The 19314-nt window shown below is 31.0% G+C and overlaps 8 protein-coding genes across 8 annotated transcripts; 7 read left to right on the top strand and 1 right to left on the bottom strand.

Annotated features, from left to right (window-relative positions):
- Positions 1-378: 378 nt before the first annotated feature.
- GO595_004764 (purine and uridine phosphorylase) lies at positions 379-1215 on the top strand (the record flags this gene model as incomplete). The annotated part of the gene is made up of 1 exon (XM_067917931.1): positions 379-1215. One exon carries the CDS (start codon positions 379-381, stop codon positions 1213-1215), a length of 837 nt encoding a protein of 278 aa, XP_067775346.1.
- A 1274-nt stretch (positions 1216-2489) lies between these two features.
- GO595_004763 (TBC1 domain family member 20) lies at positions 2490-3515 on the top strand (the record flags this gene model as incomplete). Its single annotated transcript, XM_067917930.1, has 1 exon — positions 2490-3515. One exon carries the CDS (start codon positions 2490-2492, stop codon positions 3513-3515), a length of 1026 nt encoding a protein of 341 aa, XP_067775345.1.
- A 273-nt stretch (positions 3516-3788) lies between these two features.
- On the top strand, positions 3789-4757 carry GO595_004762 (uncharacterized protein; the record flags this gene model as incomplete). Its single annotated transcript, XM_067917929.1, has 1 exon — positions 3789-4757. The coding sequence occupies one exon, from the start codon at positions 3789-3791 to the stop codon at positions 4755-4757; it is 969 nt and encodes a 322-aa protein (XP_067775344.1).
- A 396-nt stretch (positions 4758-5153) lies between these two features.
- On the top strand, positions 5154-5999 carry GO595_004761 (uncharacterized protein; the record flags this gene model as incomplete). The annotated part of the gene is made up of 1 exon (XM_067917928.1): positions 5154-5999. One exon carries the CDS (start codon positions 5154-5156, stop codon positions 5997-5999), a length of 846 nt encoding a protein of 281 aa, XP_067775343.1.
- Positions 6000-6205: 206 nt separating this feature from the next.
- Positions 6206-6661, top strand: GO595_004760 (ADP-ribosylation factor-like protein 16; the record flags this gene model as incomplete). Its single annotated transcript, XM_067917927.1, has 1 exon — positions 6206-6661. One exon carries the CDS (start codon positions 6206-6208, stop codon positions 6659-6661), a length of 456 nt encoding a protein of 151 aa, XP_067775342.1.
- A 416-nt stretch (positions 6662-7077) lies between these two features.
- On the top strand, positions 7078-8133 carry GO595_004759 (CAMK family protein kinase; the record flags this gene model as incomplete). Its single annotated transcript, XM_067917926.1, has 1 exon — positions 7078-8133. One exon carries the CDS (start codon positions 7078-7080, stop codon positions 8131-8133), a length of 1056 nt encoding a protein of 351 aa, XP_067775341.1.
- Positions 8134-15311: 7178 nt separating this feature from the next.
- Positions 15312-16328, bottom strand: GO595_004758 (uncharacterized protein; the record flags this gene model as incomplete). Its single annotated transcript, XM_067917925.1, has 1 exon — positions 15312-16328. One exon carries the CDS (start codon positions 16326-16328, stop codon positions 15312-15314), a length of 1017 nt encoding a protein of 338 aa, XP_067775340.1.
- Positions 16329-16591: 263 nt separating this feature from the next.
- GO595_004757 (TKL family protein kinase) lies at positions 16592-17927 on the top strand (the record flags this gene model as incomplete). Its single annotated transcript, XM_067917924.1, has 2 exons — positions 16592-17864; positions 17920-17927. The coding sequence occupies 2 exons, from the start codon at positions 16592-16594 to the stop codon at positions 17925-17927; spliced, it is 1281 nt and encodes a 426-aa protein (XP_067775339.1).
- Between the last annotated feature and the right edge of the window lie 1387 nt (positions 17928-19314).

The raw sequence follows: 19314 nt of genomic DNA, 5'->3' as shown, positions 1-19314 counted from the left end.
CATCAATTCTTTTTAACTAATGAATAGGGATTCTTCGGGTGATTATTGTTGAAGGTATTGTGTGGGTCTTTTTTTATTTAGAATTTAGAATTAATATATATACATAAGAATTTTTACACATGAACAATGCAATAAATTTCCAATATTTTTAATATTTAAAATATTTTTTAAGTTTATTTGAAACGAAAACAATTGTTAACATGGACTTAACATGACTTTACTGATCAACACAAAATTTGGGGTAAAATTCAATAAAGAACGATCAAAAAGGGTAATATAAGGGCACCCTAAGCCGAAGGCAAATGTGGTTCAGCCTGATCGTTTTTGTGCATTCAATTTCCATTCAAAAAAAAATTCATCGTTTTCTATAAAAAATAAATGGACTCTTTCCTTTGGAAACAACCATCAGGCCCAATCTTCGACAAAGATGGACGCATTCAGCCATTGAACTGCAAGAAGGGCGAAGTCGCCAACCGCATTATCACTGTTGGTGATCCTAATAGAGCCAATAAGTTCAAAGAATGCTTTGACAAAGATTCTCCTGTTATCATTCGTCAATCAAACATGATATATGCAACATACACAGGTAAGTTCCACGGTGTTCCAGTTTCAGTTATTGCAACTGGTATGGGTTTCGCTATGGTTGAAATGCTCCTTGTTCAAATTCGTGCTATCGTTGATGGCCCAATTTATATCATCCGCTTTGGTACATGTGGCTCACTTCATGCCGATGTTCCTGTTGGTTGCTTTGCCTTAACAAATAAGGCATACGCCGTACGCCAAAGTTATGAAAATGACGCATTCCCATACGAAATCACCAAGAAGCCAATTGACCTTGATGCAGGTTTAATTAAACTTATTCATGATGAATTTACTCAAAAGATGCCACAATATCGCACTGTTATTGGTCCAGATTTCTCAGCCGATACTTTCTATGGCTCACAAGGTCGTTTAGATGACGCATTTAGAAACAACAATGAAAAAGTTATCGAAACGATTTTGCAAGTTGACCCAGATGCACTTAGCTTTGAAATGGAAACTTATGTTTTAGCATTTCTTGCTAACAAATTCCCAGCAGCACAAATCAAAGTTGGCGCTGTTTGCATCACACTTGCTCAAAGAACCTCCGGAGATTTCCTTGACAATGATAGAAAATACACTATGGAACGCGAGGCTACAACTGCTCTCTTGGAGATTTTGGCTAAAGCTGAGTAAAGAGAACTAATTCTCTTCTTTTCTTTTTAAACGTTCGAAAACTGTTACAAAACCGTTGTATTGATTCACTTTTTGTAACGATATTCGGTCGGATTCCAAGAGATGAAAAAATTCTGCGACTATGCTCTAATTAATAATATACAATCATCAATCGATGAAATTTTAGAAAATGAATGTACTGGGTTCGTATCTTTTTCTAAAAAAAATCAATTACATGATATTCAACTTGTGATATCCCCACATCCAACAAAAATGCTTCAAGCAAAAGCAAAGTTAAACTCAAACTTTAAAAACAATACAGTCATTTTTGAAGCAGATTCAACTTTATCAGCATTTTTATCCTTTAAACATAATTTCCAAAAAATTCCATTTTCTCTTGGCGCATCTCTCTCAAATTATTATAATAATACCAAAAAAGAGCTGTCTGCTAAAGGTTGTGTTTTTTCAGTGACAACAAATTACCATCCAAAATCAATTTATCTTAATGCTTTTGTTGGTATGACAAAAAATAGAACTATTGTTACTTCTGTTTCATCACAGGCGTTAGCATCATATATAAAAGTTAGTAGTATGGTAACAAGTAAAATGAATCTCCTTGAAACTCAATTAATTCTCCCTAAAATCCACACACTTGGGTCAATTAAGGGTGACTTATATACTAAAAAGCTTAACCACATTAGAATAGGATATTATCGATGTCTTAGACCAACAAATTGGTTTGCCATGATCGATTTCATCAACAGAACCATTTCATTTGGAATGTCATCTGTTCGCTCCAGCAACATGAAGTTTGGTATTTCTTCCAAATATAAGAGTAAATCGAATAATTTCAACTTCACAATAGGATTTAAAGTTGATCGAAATTGTAAATTTTATGGAAAATGTCAAACAGATGGAAGACTCAATTTCAAAACAACAGTTGATCCAACAGAATGGCTGACAGTCAGTCTGAGTTCTGAAACATCCGCAAAAGATAAGTTTAACCCTGTTTTATTCGGTTGGGGACTTGATTTCCATCAAAACAAATAAACTTTTGGAATGTTTTACAACTAAACTAAAATTTTTTGTGGCTGAATTTAATCAATTGTAAAAATTTTCCAACATAATGTTGTCTATTTAGATTTAGTGAGGATAAACTCAGAAGAGCTGAAAAACACATAAAATGATAATTTTTTTAATGATGATAATTCTTTACAATAATTTCATCAAGAATTTCCTTAAAAGTACGATAGACTGAAATAATTAATTCAATCCAATGGGGCAGCCCATAGCAAATGGATGAACTTGGGGCCATAATTCAAAATGCTCAAAATACAAAAGATATTTCTTCACTTCGAAAACATTGTGTTCATGGTTATGGAAATAATTCTCAACGACGAGCATCTTATCGACTTTTGTTAGATATTCCAAATGCTTTTACTCCAACAATTGCACCAAAATATGATTTTAAAGACATTGATTTAGTTAAAAAGGATGTGCATCGTAGCTATTCCTCTATTCAATCGCAGGAATGCAAAACATATCGAAAAGAAAAATTACTTCGAGTTCTATCAAGTTTATTTGAGCGTCATAATGATTTAACATATTATCAGGGATTCCAAGAGATTGCTATTATTGTTCTTACTTTTGCTCGTGAATCTTTTGCACTTCAAATTCTTGAAGCTCTTGCTCTTGGTCCTTTGCATTGCTTTCTAGGTCAAACCCTTGGAGGTATTGAGACTATTCTTGATTTCTCTTTCTCTCTTCTTCGAATTGTTGATAATGATATTTATGTTTCTTTTGAAAAATCAGACATACAATCTCATCTCTTAGTTTCCTTCATCGTAACATTCTTTGCACACAACGTTCCAGATATAGAAAGCGGACTTCGTTTTCTTGATTTTTTCATCGCATCACATCCACTTATTCCAACATATACAATTATTTCTATTATTTCTTTAGAAAGAGAAAAGATGATGAAACGGAACTTTGATCCAAACACAATATTATCAATTTTACAAGATACAAATTTCACTGTCGATCAAATCATTAACAACACTGTTGAAATATACCAAAAATATCCGCCAAACGTTGTGCTGAACATGGACAAAAGTTTGCAAATTTCGGAAGATTGTATTTATTTGTCACCTCGAATCTCTTTTCCATATCCATTCCCCAGCTTTCCTTTTTATAATCCGATATCACTTCAATCATATACATCACATCTTGAAGGATATAAAGATAAATCATTTGTTGCAAAAATATTAAAAGACTTAGCCATTGCTGCTTCTATTGGAATGAGGATAATCTTTAGTGAATAAATTGTTATTATATTCTTATTTTGTATTTTGTGTCAAATCGTGTGAATTTTGTTGACATGTCAATGTGTTTAACTTTCAATTGAAATATCTGCCTTCAATTTTCTGTGAAACCACATTTTTTAATACAATAAAACAACCGTTTGTAAAGCAGAACGATGTTTCCTTAGAACATTGAAGGAAATGACAGTAAACAACCGCTGGGTGAAAACGATAAACACTTTTTGAATGCGGTAAAGTGCTTCAGAAAATTGAATCAAAATTTGAGCCATTCGAATGTTCTTTTTGCTCCTCTCCCTTGCTTTTGGAGATAAAGTTGAGGTAAGCCTCGCACCAGGTGAATCAAAGAGCATCTCTGTTAGAGCTAATAATGTCCTTGTTCCACTTTATCCAAATGATTTCGAAGGAACCTTTGGTTCTTATAATATTTTTGGGCAAACAGGCAATAAGATCCTGAATTTCACATCTGATTCTTCATTTACTGTTCGAAATCCAGGTTTGGAAACCAAAACTTTTATTTATTATTTATTCCAACTCAATGATTATTGCAATAGTATTGATATTTACGTCAACCCACCACCAAAGCACACATGGACTGTTTCATCAGCATATATTTCAACAGCAAATACAACAATGCTTGACAAACAAGCAATCTGCTTTTGGTTTATTTGGGATCAAAAATACAAATATACTTTCACAATCAGAAACAATGGCCTTGAGACATATGACTATATTTCGTACACAGAACATCCTGAATCCTATTCTACAACAGAAGTTTCAAGTGAAGTTAATCTTGAACCTAAAACTGGAGCCATGGAAATTATATTTAAGACTGATGACTCTAACATTCAAGGTTCAGCTGATTTTACTTTAACAACATCAGATATAATTCAAAATTATTATAGACCAGATAAATGGAACTTGGTTTGTTCCACTTCTGATTGCGTATGGAATGATTACGTGGATGAAACATTTTGGAACACCACAATCAGTGGCCTTTCATCCCTTGCCAAAATCCTTATTGGCGTTGCTGTCGGTGTTGTTGTCGTTGTCGTTGTCTCCATCATTGCTTGTTGTTGCTGTTGCGGTGCTGCCTGTGGCGCATGTTGCGGATGCTGTGCTGGATCTCGATCATCAAATAATTTCGTTCTTGTTAAAGACAAGTCACAGTCATCTGATTATCCACCACAATACCCACCACAATATCCACCACAACAAGGTTATCCACCTGCTTATCCAAATTAATAAAGCATTCGATAACTCCACCACTTTTTCAATGATTCATTCATCACAAATTTTTGAGAACCGCGGTTATGAAAATGTCAAATTTTTGGTACCATAGTCATAGCAATGATTATTTGGGATGTATACTTTTGATATTTTAAGAAATATTGTCGAAAATAATTTCATGTCTAATAGATCGTTCACATGATTATTTTGTTGTATTGCATTTCTAATCAATTTTTTCGAACTTTTTCCCAATTAAATTATCGATTTTTCTACGTTAGAACTTGATTGTATTTGTATGGTTTACAAAAACATTTTTTCTAAGTATATAACTTCGTTTAAAGCTTTCAAAATTGATAATAGCCTAGAAAATTGTATGTCATTTTGGGTAATTGTTTTTAGGAAAGCCCCCTGATGCTTTTCGTTCTATTTTCGTTAGTATTTGGAGATCAATACAAGTACACTCTTGCAGTAGAAGAAGTAGCAACCATTACTATTCCTGGCGGTAATGTTTTAGTTCCCATTAATCCACAAGACATCACAGGATCTTTAGGTTCTACACCAATATTTGGAAATACACAACATTACATTATCAATTTTACCACAACAGCAAGCATTACAATTTCAAATCCATCTAGCGAAACACAACCATTTTATTATTCTTTATTTAAACTCAACAATAGTTGTAATAATATTGATATTTATATTAACCCACCATCATCACATTCATGGGAAGTTTCACTTGACTATACTGAAACAGCTAATACAACAATGGAAAATTATCAAGCAATTTGCTTTTGGTTTGCCTGGGACAAAAACAATGAATATTCGTACAAAATCACAAATGGTTGTACTGGAGAAGATACCACAATCTCATATACCAAAACTCCGGAAATATTTGATTTAACTGATGTCAATTCTACCGAAATTTTAAATCCTGTTTCTGGCACAATGGAAATTATATATAAAACAGGTTTTCGTGATGTTGGAGGTGTTGCCGAATTTTCATTATCATCAACAAGTAATTCAATTAATTCTCTTCACCCAACTTCCATTAATTCTCTTTGCGCAGGAGATCTTTGCAAATGGAATGATTACTCTGATCATAAAACATGGGTTATCCCTAAAAAACCTTCGAATACAACCCAAATTGTTGTTATTGTATTTGCTATAATATTCGGAATCTGTGGATTTATTGCTTGGCGTTGTTATCGTAAACGTAGAGCTGATTATTATAATACATCGGATAATTATGTCTGACAATTAAATATTTAATTATTTATTTCAAAATGATTTTGCGCTTATGAATTAATAAAAACGAAATTAAATAACCGTTTTTTATTCGTCACTTTTCTTTTTGTGGGTAATTTTTGCCCTAAATATTAAAAAACGTTATTTAAAAAATGAGCGATAAAATAATTTTCCTTGGGCCAAATAGTTCAGGAAAATCTCTATTAATTAAAAGAATGTTGGAACTATTAAACAAAAAGAAGCTCACCCCTTTTGACCCGATTCCTACAACTACACCGACAGAAGGAATTTCAACATCAAATTTAAAGCTAAAAGGAAAACCATTATCACTTCAAGAGCTTGGAGGTGCTTCAATTAAAGAATGGAAAAGTCATTCAATTGATTCTAAGGCAATTGTTTATGTTTTTGATTCTGCTGATTATACTAAAACTGCATATAATGTTGTTTATCTAAACCGCTTGCTAAATGATGAAGACCTTAAAGAGAAACAAGTTTTGGTTGCACTTTCAAAATGTGATATTCCGGAATCTCTTACTTTCAATACAATAGACGAGATCATTGGTTTTGAGAATCTCCTCAACACAGAAAGGATTAAATTTTTAGAAACAAGTTCTGTGAATGGTATTGGGTTAACTGATATATTTCGATGGATTTCAGAAATATTTCAATAAACTTTATGTTTGATTTTTATATTTTTATGTGCGCTCATAACAATATTTATTCATGTTTATTTCAAGTCATATTATACACATTGAACATAAAAAATTTCAACAAAAGCATAAAACAATAACATATACAACAATATGGTATAACGTTAAATAAATATTTTTTTTTTATACATCAACCAAAAACTTAAGAAATATTTCTCGAACGTTTTGCCTTTTGTATGGTTAGTTTTGAGCGAGTAATTGGTCGTTACCCTGAAAGTTTTGGTCAACCACTATTGAATGAAGGGCAAGAAAAATTTCAGAGGAACGTTCGATTTCAACCTCTGAAAAATTGTGCTCAAGATTTTGTGAACAATGGGAACCATATTCTTGGCATTCAAAAAGTCGCTTTCATTTCCAGTAAATTATAAGTTTCGCGGATGCACCCACAAAATCCGCCAGAACAGGTATTATTCACAGTAAAAGATTATGAATTCATCGAAATGGTTGGACGTGGTGGTTTTGCAGAAGTATATTTGGTAAATGATAAAAGATTTGGTTGTCCATTTGTTGCAAAAGTTATGATGACAGAAGGTTCTCAGTCTGAAAAATGGAAAGCCTTTGATGCAGAAGTCAATGCTTTATCATCTCTTGATCATCCAAACATCATTCGACTCTATGATCATTTCTGTATTGCAAATAAGTATTATCTCATACTTGAATACTGTCCAAATGGTTCACTTCAAGCCGAAATCAACAAAACATCCGGATTATCACTTGACAGATTTATTTTTATTGGAAAATTAATTTCAAATGCATTATTATATAGTCATAACAAAGGCATTGCTCATAACGACATTAAGCCAAGTAATGTTTTACTAGATTATGCCAACAACCCCAAAGTTGCAGATTTTGGTCTTTGTATGAAAACGGTTAATGGTCAATTATGTAAATCCTTTGCAGGCTCATTAGCCTTTACTGCACCAGAGATATTTCAAAAGAAGTCACATGATCCACTTAAAGCAGATTGTTGGTCGTTAGGTGTCACATTTGCAATAATGGCCAACGGTTACTCCCCATGGGAATACGAATCATTAGGAGGGCTCAAGGAGAAGGTTTCCCAAGGCACAATCCGCCTCAGGAAGGGCCTCCCGGAGATGGTTGTCGATCTCATCCATCGAACGATAACGGTCGACCCGAGCGAACGTTTAACGATGAAAGAAATTGTTGAACATCCATTGTTCCAAGCGCCATCGATACCACGGCGAATTGTTTGGATTCGGAAGTTACTCGAAAAGCCGAAGTGGAACACGATACAACGGATATCGAATGGGATGACATTTGATGATTCAATTCTTAATGATTACAAATTGGAGTATGACAACTCTAATGTTAAAAACACATTTGTTCACTCGGCTTCATCGATGTTCTGTCATAGATCGAAAGCAGTGAAAGAAGTGACACAGAGATTTAGAGTCAAGTCTAATCACACATAACATATATATTGTTATTGGGAAATAACAAAAAATAATTCGGCGGATGTTATGGAAGTTTTCGCTGAATGATTACCATGGTAAATATTATTTATGTTTTTAATTTGGAAAAAGTAAAAAAAAAATGTATAACGTGAAATCAAATGTTTTATGATAAATAAATTTTTTGTGATAATAACTATTTCTTTTACAAAGTTTTCTTTACTTCTCTCAAATCTAAAATAGATTTTCAATATTTAAATAAAGAATCTTTCACACACACACACACACACACACAAAAAATGGAATGAGAAATGGGAAAATTTTTTTTATTATCAAACAATAAAATTTTTAATTATATCATTTTTATAAATAAAACGCTTTAGCACATAATATTATGTTTTATCCAAAATCTGTAACAACAGACAAAGACAACAAAATGTGTTCATCGATTTCGGCTCTCAGTCTCTGATTCTTTTTATTCTTCATATAATATAGCACAGAGACAATCACAATAATCAAAACAAAAACAACAGAAGAAACGGCAATAGCGACAATGAAACCTGTTTGGTTGGTTTTCGAATCTTTTGCATATATGCAAACATCGAAATAATTGTCAGGTTCAATTGCCAAAATATTATTCCAAACTTTCGTCTTGTTCACGTCATAATTTGGATAATTCTTTTTAAATGGTAAACACAATTTGATATCATAAACTAAATGTCCTTCTTCTTTAATAACATTTCGATTCATATTAGCAAATATATTCGAATTCATATTCGGCGGTTCATCAGGAAATGAAATGATAGAAAGTGAAGAACAATTTTCAAACACATTTTTCAGATTTAATGGAATTGATATTAATGAAGGCATATGAATCAATTCAAGTGATATACAATTCTTAAAACAATAATCACCTTTAATTTCATGTCATTCTAGAATTCCAAATTTCGCAATTTTCAATGATTTACAATTTTCAAATACATTACTTTGTAAAGTACTCAATTTGTTCAATTCAATTTTTGTTATAGAAAAACAATAAGAAAAATGCAAATGTTCCAATTTCTTCGATATTTTCTAATGAAATATTTATTAAATTTTGACAATTATAAAAACATTTTGATGGTATACATGTAATTTGAGATAAATTAATACTTTGAAGTTTTATACAATTTTCAAATGCTGAATTTCCAATTTCATTTATATTATTTATTTTAATATTTGTTAATGATATACAATTCTTAAATAAATTTTGTTTAATGTTTACAATGTTTGGTAAATTAATTGTTGACATATTATAACAATCCTCAAATACCGAATTATTAATTTGCACAACATTTGGAAAATTAATTTCTTTCAGTGATTGACATTTATAAAATGCAAATTCGCCAACAATTTGTAATTTCGGAATATTTAAATGTATTAATTTATTACAAACACTAAATACAAATGATTTTATTTCTGTTATATTTAACAATGTAATTGTTTCAAGATTTTTACATAACTCAAATGCAGAATTACCAATTTCTTTAATATTTGAATTATTAAAATATTTTATATGACTACAATTATAAAAACATTTTTCTCCAATTGTTAATAATTTATCGAAATTGATTTTTTCGATATTAGAATTCATAAAACATTCGTCTCCAAGTTTTTCTACATTTGGAATATAAATATTATTTAATTCTTGTTGATCAACAAAACATCGATTGCCAATTTCGATTAACTTTGGTGCAAAGAAATTTTGAAATGTATTATCACCAAAAACTTCATTACCAAGAAATTCCAAATTCGACCAATTTATATTACCATCTGGGTTGTAGACATCGCAACATTTAAACGCATAATCACCGCAAATTTTTAATGAAGGAAAATTGAAAGAAGTTATCGAAGAATTATAAAATGAATAATTACCAATATATTCCAAATATGGAAAATAAACATTACCAATGATAAAACAACTATCGAAACAATAATCGTCAATAAATGTTACATTGAACTGTAAAATCTCAATGCTGAGATAATAGATATCTATTTTTGAGTTCGCAAAACATGATTTCCCAAACGTTTTACAATTCGGAATATTAATTGTATATATATCATTGATGTTCGAAAATAAATAATCGGGAGCTACTTCGAGACTTGGAAGATCGAAATTTTGGATATTGTTTTGTCCTTGAAACATTTTTTGACCACATTTTATAAGTTTAGGCGCTTTAACAGTAGTTAAAGATTTGCATTCTTTAAATAAATAATCACCTGCTTCAATAAGATTTGGAAAATAACAACTTGTTAAATAAATACATTTCTCAAACGCATTGTTACAAATTCTTTGAACATTTTCAAATCGAAATGAAACAAGATGTAAACAACAATAAAATGCTGTCTCATTAATGAATTCAACATTTGGATAATCAATGTTAACTAAAGAACAATAAGAAAACGAAAAAACTCCAATGCGTTTAACATTAGGTATATCTGCATGCATTAAATGTGTACATTCTGAAAAACATCCATCTGAACATATCTCGATTTTAGGTAACGAAACATTTTTGAGATTTTGGCAATGTAAAAAACAATTATTGCCAATATAAGTTACAGATGGAAATGAAATCGTTTCGATACTTAAACATGATTCAAATGCATTATTTTTAATTATGGTTAAATTACTAAAACTAATTACATTTAATTTGAAACATGAATAAAATGCTTTATTATCAATTCTTTCAATGTTTTCGCCACCATAAATCGCTTCTAAATTTGTGCAGTTGGAAAAAGCATAAGAATTAATACTGGTAACTGAATTTGGAATTGTTATATTGCGTAATGAAATGCAGTTATCAAACATTGAAAAACCAATATCTGTTAAATTTCCACTCAAAATTACATTTTCTAAATTATAACATTTACGAAATGCTGTACCCATTATCGTGATCACTGAATTTGGAATTGTAATGTTTCGTAACGAATAACATTCATTAAAAGCACGATCTCCAATTAATTCTATGTTATCGTTGAGGATAACCGTCGTTAAACTTGTGCACTTCTGGAATGTATAAGCAGCAATAATCGAAAGTAAAGGTGGAATTTTAATGCTTTGAGGCATGTAACAATTACCAAATGCTTGAGCGCCAATTTTTTTTTATGTTTTCACTAAAAATAATTTTCTTTAATGATGTACAAAATGAAAATGAAGTTTCACCAATTGTCGTAACTGAATTAGGAAGATTGATATTTGTCAAAGATATACAATAGGAAAATGCATAGGTACCAATAGTTATTAAGTTTTCGCCAAAGTTAATGTTTTCTAATTTATTGCAATTTGAAAAAGAATTTGAGTCAATCAAACGGACTGAATTACTTATGTTTACAGAAATAATGTTTGGCCACTCGTTGAATGAGCTTTTTGGAATTATGCCATAAATCAAAATATGCTTCGTAATGTCTTTGTATTCATTAGTTAAATCATTTTCATTGAGGATTATCAATGTATCATTGCCTTCAATGAATATCTGTTGTGCATAAACGAAAAGAATTGCAAGGAAAGTGAAACATCCAAAACGTTCAAATAACAATTGAAAATAACTGTTTACACAACCTTTATAAAGCATTCAATTCGAATTCGAATGGCATTGAAAAAACCGCTACGATGTGGGGGTGAGGTTCGGCTATGGTTTTATCATCGCTGGGAAGCCTTCGGTCTTTTTCTGCTGAATCCCGCTGAAATTCACATAAGGTGCTCGCTGTAAATGAACAACTTTTTGGAGACCAAAAGGGTATGTTTATTTTGTAAAGCAATAGTTGGATGCATCTGGCAATAAAATAAATATTTCTAAAATATGCATATATTGATTAAATTTTTTCCTTATCATAATTTTACCTTCTGCACTATTTGATCGATTTTTTTTTTATTTATTTCTAAAGAAATCAAAATCCATATTTATAATCATCTTCTTTTTATTTGAAATATTTCTTTATTTACAATTTGGAACGTCAACACATAACACATTTCTATAAATATCAATTTAGTTTATTTTAAAAATCGATATTTGAACAAATGTTCTTTAAAATTTCATATGTTTTACTCATAAACCTTTTAAAATGGGAAAAATAGTTTCACAGCAATGCATGTCACGCTCTCTGCCACATCCCAAAGGATTTTACGTACTTTTTCCTTGTTCTTTCTATTCTTTTTTGCTATACTTTTAGTCATTTCGCATAACTCTTCTTGACAATTTTTCATTTCCATAATTTTATATTGATTTAGTTCATCTTGGATTTCACTTATTGCTCCTTCGATAATTGCATCACATTTTTTATCAATGAATTTAATTGTATTCTCTGGATAAATATCTTTAAAGTTAACATCAGATTTATCACTAATTTCCATTTCAGCTTTCATTTTACCATTTTCTATTTCATTGTTAATCATTTCTTTATAACTTTGTATTATTTTCTTCAGTTTCTTATTTCTTTCATCAGATTTAAGTTGATTTAACTCTTGCATTTGCTTTGATATTTTCTCTGTAATATAATTTTCTATTCTCTTTTGTATGTTTTCTTTAACTCGACAATTACAACTTAATCTTAAGTTACTAATACAATTAGTAATGATTGATTGTTGCAAATTCATTGATGTTGTTTTTAACTTATCATAATCACTTCGACGTATTTTGTTTTCTTGATTTGTCATTTCATTATTAACTATTCCGTCTGCCATTTCTTGAAGTTGTTGTATTAATGTTTGTGCATTTTTTTGTGCTGCATTTTCTGCTATTGAACTAATTTGATCAATGTTTGTCTTCGTTTCTTGTTTAATAAATGATTCGATTCGTTCGCGTACTGTTTGATTAATAGATAAATCATTACATAATTGTTCTAACTTTTGTTGACATTCACTTTCGATTCTTTTGATTTTACTTTTATCTAAGATTTCATTTGTATCAGTAGAAAACATTTCATCAATTTGTGCTGTTGCTTTTTGTATTTTCTCGTTAATGAATAATCGCATTTCACTTTCAATTTTTCTTGTTATTTCATCGATTTGTCTTTTGTTACTTTCAGAGATGAACGAATTTATTTCATTCATTCGTTTAACTAATTGATGATATATATATTTGTCCATTATTTCTTCTTTGTTGTCATCTAATTTTTCTTTAAATTCTTCTTTGAATTCTTTTTTAAGTGCATTTAAACATTTTCGTTTTGTTTGACTGATTAAAGTGAATTTGCTTTCATTAAAATCGGTGATATTTTTACTTTCGGCGATTTTACTTTTTTGTGATTCGATTTCTTCTTCGATGATTGTGTCTGCTAATTCTTCAAGTTGTTTTATTGATTCTTCTGTATTTTCTTTAGCTTTTTCTTTTGCTAATTTCTTTAATTCGTTTTTTATTGTTAAAATTATTTGTTCATTTTCAATTTTTTCTTTTATTTTACTTTTAATATCAAAAAAAATCCGAAAATCGGAAAAAAGTTCAGTAAGTTTTAATTCACATTCATTTTCGAATTCATAAAAATTAATTAATTTTAAGATTTTTGATAATTTTGATAATTTTGTATTTTGAATTTTTTCTTTACATTCGTTTTCTTTTTCTTTAATATATGACATAAAAATCTCTTCAATATATTCGGTTTGCTTTTCCTTAATTTTATTATATAAATTATTAAATTCATTAACTTTTTTCGATATATTTTCTAAAACTCTTCGTTTAAATTCACTTGATAAAACATCATCGATATCAAATTTTGCAATTTCTCCATTTAATTTTTTAACAATACATTCAGAATTTATTGGACAATATTTAATAATTTTTTCATTTTCAAATTCATTTTGAAGTTCATCAATTTGTTTCTGTAATTCATTAATTTCATTATCAATCATTTCATTAACAATTGGATCGTATTTCTTAAATAACATTTCATTCTTCGCATGTTTTATAGCTTGTTGTGCAATTTCATAGTAATTATTAACTTCAGTGCATTCTGTTACCTTCTTAAACATAGCAATAGCTTCGTCAGAACTAAGGACAAATTCTTTACTTGTTTCTTCAATGTGTTTAATTAAATGCTGCGCAAAGATCTTAAAACCAGCTTTAAATGATAGATCTTGATTAAATACATCAAAGCTATTGTTGTAATATGAAAGGGGAATATACTCAGTGAAAGAAATACTGTTATGAAATTTTATGTTCATTGATTTGGTAACCTTTTTCTGTTTCTTTTTGAATTTTCCTTCTTTTTCAGGTTGATATTCAGCAACTGATGGTACAAGTCCAATAATGCGTTTGACTATTTGACACCCCATCGTTGCAAGGTATATTTGATTAACTGAATTAAGAATAGCTTGATACGTTTGGAGAGAGTCGGAGACTACATTTGGAGGAATCGTAGGTATGATAACATCCGAAAGTATCACATATGGTGAGATGAGTTGAATCATTAAATTTTGTGAAGCTATAGGATTTCCATTTCCTTCTTTCCCGTCTGATCCTTCTGTATCAACAAAAAATATTTGCGTCTCATCACTGTTATCTCTTCCATTCCAAATCTTTTTCGGAGAAAATTTAAAGAAATTGGCCCATAAACAAAAGCTCCCATCGTTTGATCGTTCATCCCATCGCCAATTTGAATATTCAAATCATTGATAAGATTTTTGATTGTTGACGATTTCCCAATTTGATATTGACCAAAAATAGTTACAAAAATAATTGGTTTTCCCTCTGCCTTCTTTACAGCAGCTTCGAAATTTTGAATATTCGGCTGGAATTTAGCAATATTGTTTTGCTCTATTCGACAAGTTGTTTCCATAATTTAACATTTCAAGGGGTAATTTTCAATGGGAGTGCCCCACAAAAACGACCGTTTTGCCACGACGGCATTTTTTTGAAATATAAACGGTCAAATTAAATTTTTTGATAATATTATATTAATAAGAAGTAAGAAATTTCTTGAGTTCGAATGATCTTCTGCCTTTTTGTTGGCATGACCATCCATCTCTAAAGAATTTATTTATTTAATGAATAACAAGAATAAACAACAAACCACTATAACGTTTTTATATTCCCATTGATTTCAAGTTCTTCAAAACAAATTAATGATTTATTTATTTCGTTTTCATTTAAGTAAGAAACCATTCACAACAATTGCATAAAAAAAAAAACAATTTTTACAATAAACTTTTCTTCTCTTTCAATTATTCATTTATTGAAAGCCATCTTTCCTAAGTGCGGCACATTTCCACCGTTTACAATTGCGAATGAATGATGCGTTCCGCATTTCACGTATGAAATCTTTGACCTCAGCGAGAAAGGCCCCAACGTGATCGACACAGGCTGATCATCAGTCCTTCCCAAAAGAAGTTCCCCATAAATATTATCGCCGCAGCTGTACATCTTCCCATCTTCGGCGACGAATATGGAGTAATATTGGCCGACGTCCATATCAATGATTTTCTCGTCTTGAAGACCTTCGACGACAACGAATCCTTCCTGCGCGTGAAGAAGAGCTTTGCCGTCATCGGAGAGTGCGCCTGCAACGGAATAACTTGCATAGACGCGTGTTATCTTGTATGGAGAAAGAGATTTGATGAGTTTGAAATCTTGTGATTTATCTTCATTCATTATACCATTGCCATAGACTTTGTTATCAAGGGTTACAACAAGTACAAAATCTTGGCCACGCGCTATGTCATAGACTGGTTGATCTAAATGATACTTTTGTGGGGGTTTTGTATAATCAGAATCAAATATATAAAAATCACCTTTGGAATCAATGGCTACAGGAGAATCAAATCCTGCATTAATGAAAACAAATTTTTCATCGGGTTTAAAGGTAAATGGTTCGCCATTTCTCCTCCAGCCACATATTAAAATTGAACCATCATCAAGTAAATAAGCTGTATAATATTGACCACAAGCTGCTTGAAGTATTTTTTGCTGTGTATTTATAGTTACACTTGTTGGCTTTAAATACGCTTGTTTATCAGGAGTACCAATTTGTGAATTTCTATCATCTCCAATAACAACTACCTTACCGTCATCAAAAACAAAGACGGAATGTTTAAATCCGGCTGCTATTGAAACTATTCCTTTAGGATCAATAGGAATAGCTACTGGTACTTTTACAATTGGATAACCATTAGCTGAAGAATCATCTGATTCAGCGCCAACTTGACCAGAAAAGTTTTGTCCTGCACCAATAACTAAAGAATTCATTTTCAACTTCTTTGATTTTGTATAAAATTATTTTTCAGAAGCAAAAATCCCTTTTGAAGAATTTTAACGTACTATGATATAAACGTTCTTCAATAATCTTCGATTTTTGCATGGGGGATGTAAAACTTTTAACTGATATTTCAAATCGAATTGCAATAACATTAAAAGCTAACCCATATCCTTATGTTCATCGTTCCAAAGTAAATGACTTATTATCAAAACTTAGAGAAGTACATAAAATAATTCAAACTCAAGCATCTCAAATGGAAATACCAAAAAAGATCAACAAAAAAGAATTATTAAATTTATGTGATTGTCTTGAACAATTTCAACAACTTCAAAGTCAATGTTCCCGAGAAAATTCAACACAATTTGTTATAATGACATCAATGAGAAATGTTTATCAAGAATTTATTCAACTCAGAAAGTCTTTTAAGAAAGCATTTGAAGGAATTGGTTTTCCAAAGTTAGGATCAATATTTGATATCCCAGAATCTGATCTATCATTTCAAAACGAAGTTGATGTAAAATGGATTTCTATCATTATCAATCAAGTAAAAAATCGGAGTGATGTTTCGTCTCGACCAGATGTCAAAAAACGCGTAGAAGATCGTCTTATATCACTTGAATCATATGGTATATATAATTCCGATTCCCAATATTCCGATAAAATCCCAATTTTAGATTTACCACCCACCCTTAATTTTATCTTGAAATATGAAGATATCGAATTCGAAGAACAAATCGGCTTTGGACGTAGTGGCAAAGTTGTACGTGGTCGAATAAAGAACACAGGGCAAGAAGTTGCCGTAAAAATCCTCAAAACACGTGAACTCAAAGCTAGTGATCTTGAAATGTTTCGTCGCGAAGTATTCACATTATCAATGCTCTCACATCCATCACTTGTTAAGTTCCGTGGCTACACAGTTGAAGCACCTTTTTGTATCCTCACAGATTACATGGTCAATGGTTCATTATATAACTTCCTCAAAGAACGCGGCGAAGATCTCACGCCAACAGATCGCTCCTTAATAGCACTGGACGTTGCGTTAGGCTTAGAGTACTTACACAGTCGCGGCATCATTCATCGCGACCTTAAAAGTCTGAATGTTTTGTTAGACGAGAAGAAGCGCGCGAAAATATGCGACTTCGGATTAGCGCGAACGAAGTCGACAGTGCCAATGACCGGATTAGTTGGGACTACGTTGTGGATGGCTCCTGAAGTTGTTCTTTCGAATCCTTTTTATGATGAGAAAGTAGATGTTTATTCATTTGGTATATTATTATGGGAATTACTGACTGGGAAAAGGCCGTATGAAGGCGAAGACATTTCGTCGATATCAGTGCAAGTTGTAGAGGATGGACGAAGGCCAATAATACCGGAGAATACGCCAGAGCCACTTGCGAAGCTGATGAGACAATGTTGGGACCAAGACAATAACAAGAGGCCGAGTTTCACGAAGATTGTGCAGCTGTTACAGAACGCGGAGTATCAATTTCCTGGAATCGATAAGAAGGGAATCATGATACATAGCAGTAGTGAAAGCGGACATATTCGATCGAGGTCTTTGTTCTCACCAATTAACTCAAGAGTTTTGAGTTTTAATAATTTTTTGGGCGGTTCTGCGGATTTCGGAATGAGAATCTTGAAGAAAATTGATGACGCAGTGGAGTTGGGACATTTGGAACATTTTAATAATGGCATTTCTCAGTTGATGTCTTTCTTGAGATCAGTTGATAAGGATTCATTTAAATGTGATGAGGCTGTGCCTTTCCTCGTTGATATTTATAAGAAGGCACATCCTTTATGTAAGAATCGATTGCTGCAAGTGCTGTTTAAAATGCTGGAGGCAAAAGACGCTGTTAAATATTTGCCAAAGGATTTCATCCCAAATTTGTTATTGACAAATGATGAAATAGTATTAAGTATAGTTTTGCCAAATTTGGACTTCGAAAAATATCCTTCATTTTTAACAGAAGAAACGATCGCAGCGTTGTTACAATTGGCACAACAAAATCAACAAGCAAATCGAATTAGAGCTTTAAAAGCGCTGCTAATGATTGACGTGGAAAAAGTGACATTTGACAAGTTGAGGATGTTGAATGGTTTACTTAATTATTCAATGAGAAAACAGCCGGTAAATCTCCTTCAAAAACTTTTGACAACAATTCATAAGATTATTCAAAAAGTGGACTCGATCGATGAAAATAATATGAAAAGATTAATCATGTTAATGAATATTGTTCCGATAAGTTGTTATCAAGCATTATCAATTAGTATTCAAGATACATTTAGATTTGACGCTTTTAATGATTTAGCAAATTATTTATGGGAAAATACAATTGGAAAATTTGATGAATTTATCGATTTATTTACATACTGGAAACAATCTCTTCCTTCATCATATAAAGAAATGATTTTAGCTTTAGCAAAGTCATCACAATCAAACATTAACGCATTAAATTTATTGATTTATTATTGTAACGAATTTTATTCAAAAATTTCTGAAATTGTAAAAGAATTTCTTCCTATCGGTAATTCAAATATTGAGAAGCTATCGGAGCTGTATTCAATTTTCTTGGACTGCCCCAACTTAACGGATTTTTTACTTTCATTTCCTGAATTTTATTATGTTTCATATTATATACTATCAACGAATAAAATTTCGGAATTAGTAGAAATCTTCAAGTCAAATGAAGTAAGATCTGATTTGATATTAGAATCAAATCTTTGTAATCAAATTGTAAATTTACTTCAAAATGCAAAAACGACAAAATTTTTTAAGTTATTTAATGGACATTGAATATTCTTTTTTAACAATTAATGATTTTACTGATCTAAGACGTTCTATACCAATTCTTACGAAATGTCTTCGATCAGAAAAATTTAAAAATTTCTTTTTCTGGATTTTTGTGTCTTTCTTTGCTGTTTAAATATAAAGAAGATGACATTGATATTGAGCTTCTTTCCTTTTATTCGTCTTCT

Source organism: Histomonas meleagridis (genome assembly GCF_020186115.1).
Source record: "Histomonas meleagridis strain 2922-C6/04-10x chromosome Unknown contig_27, whole genome shotgun sequence".
NCBI classification, from domain to species: Eukaryota; Parabasalia; order Tritrichomonadida; family Dientamoebidae; genus Histomonas; species Histomonas meleagridis.
The sequence above is the reverse complement of the archived record's forward strand: the minus strand, read 5'-3'. Positions and strand labels throughout refer to the sequence as shown.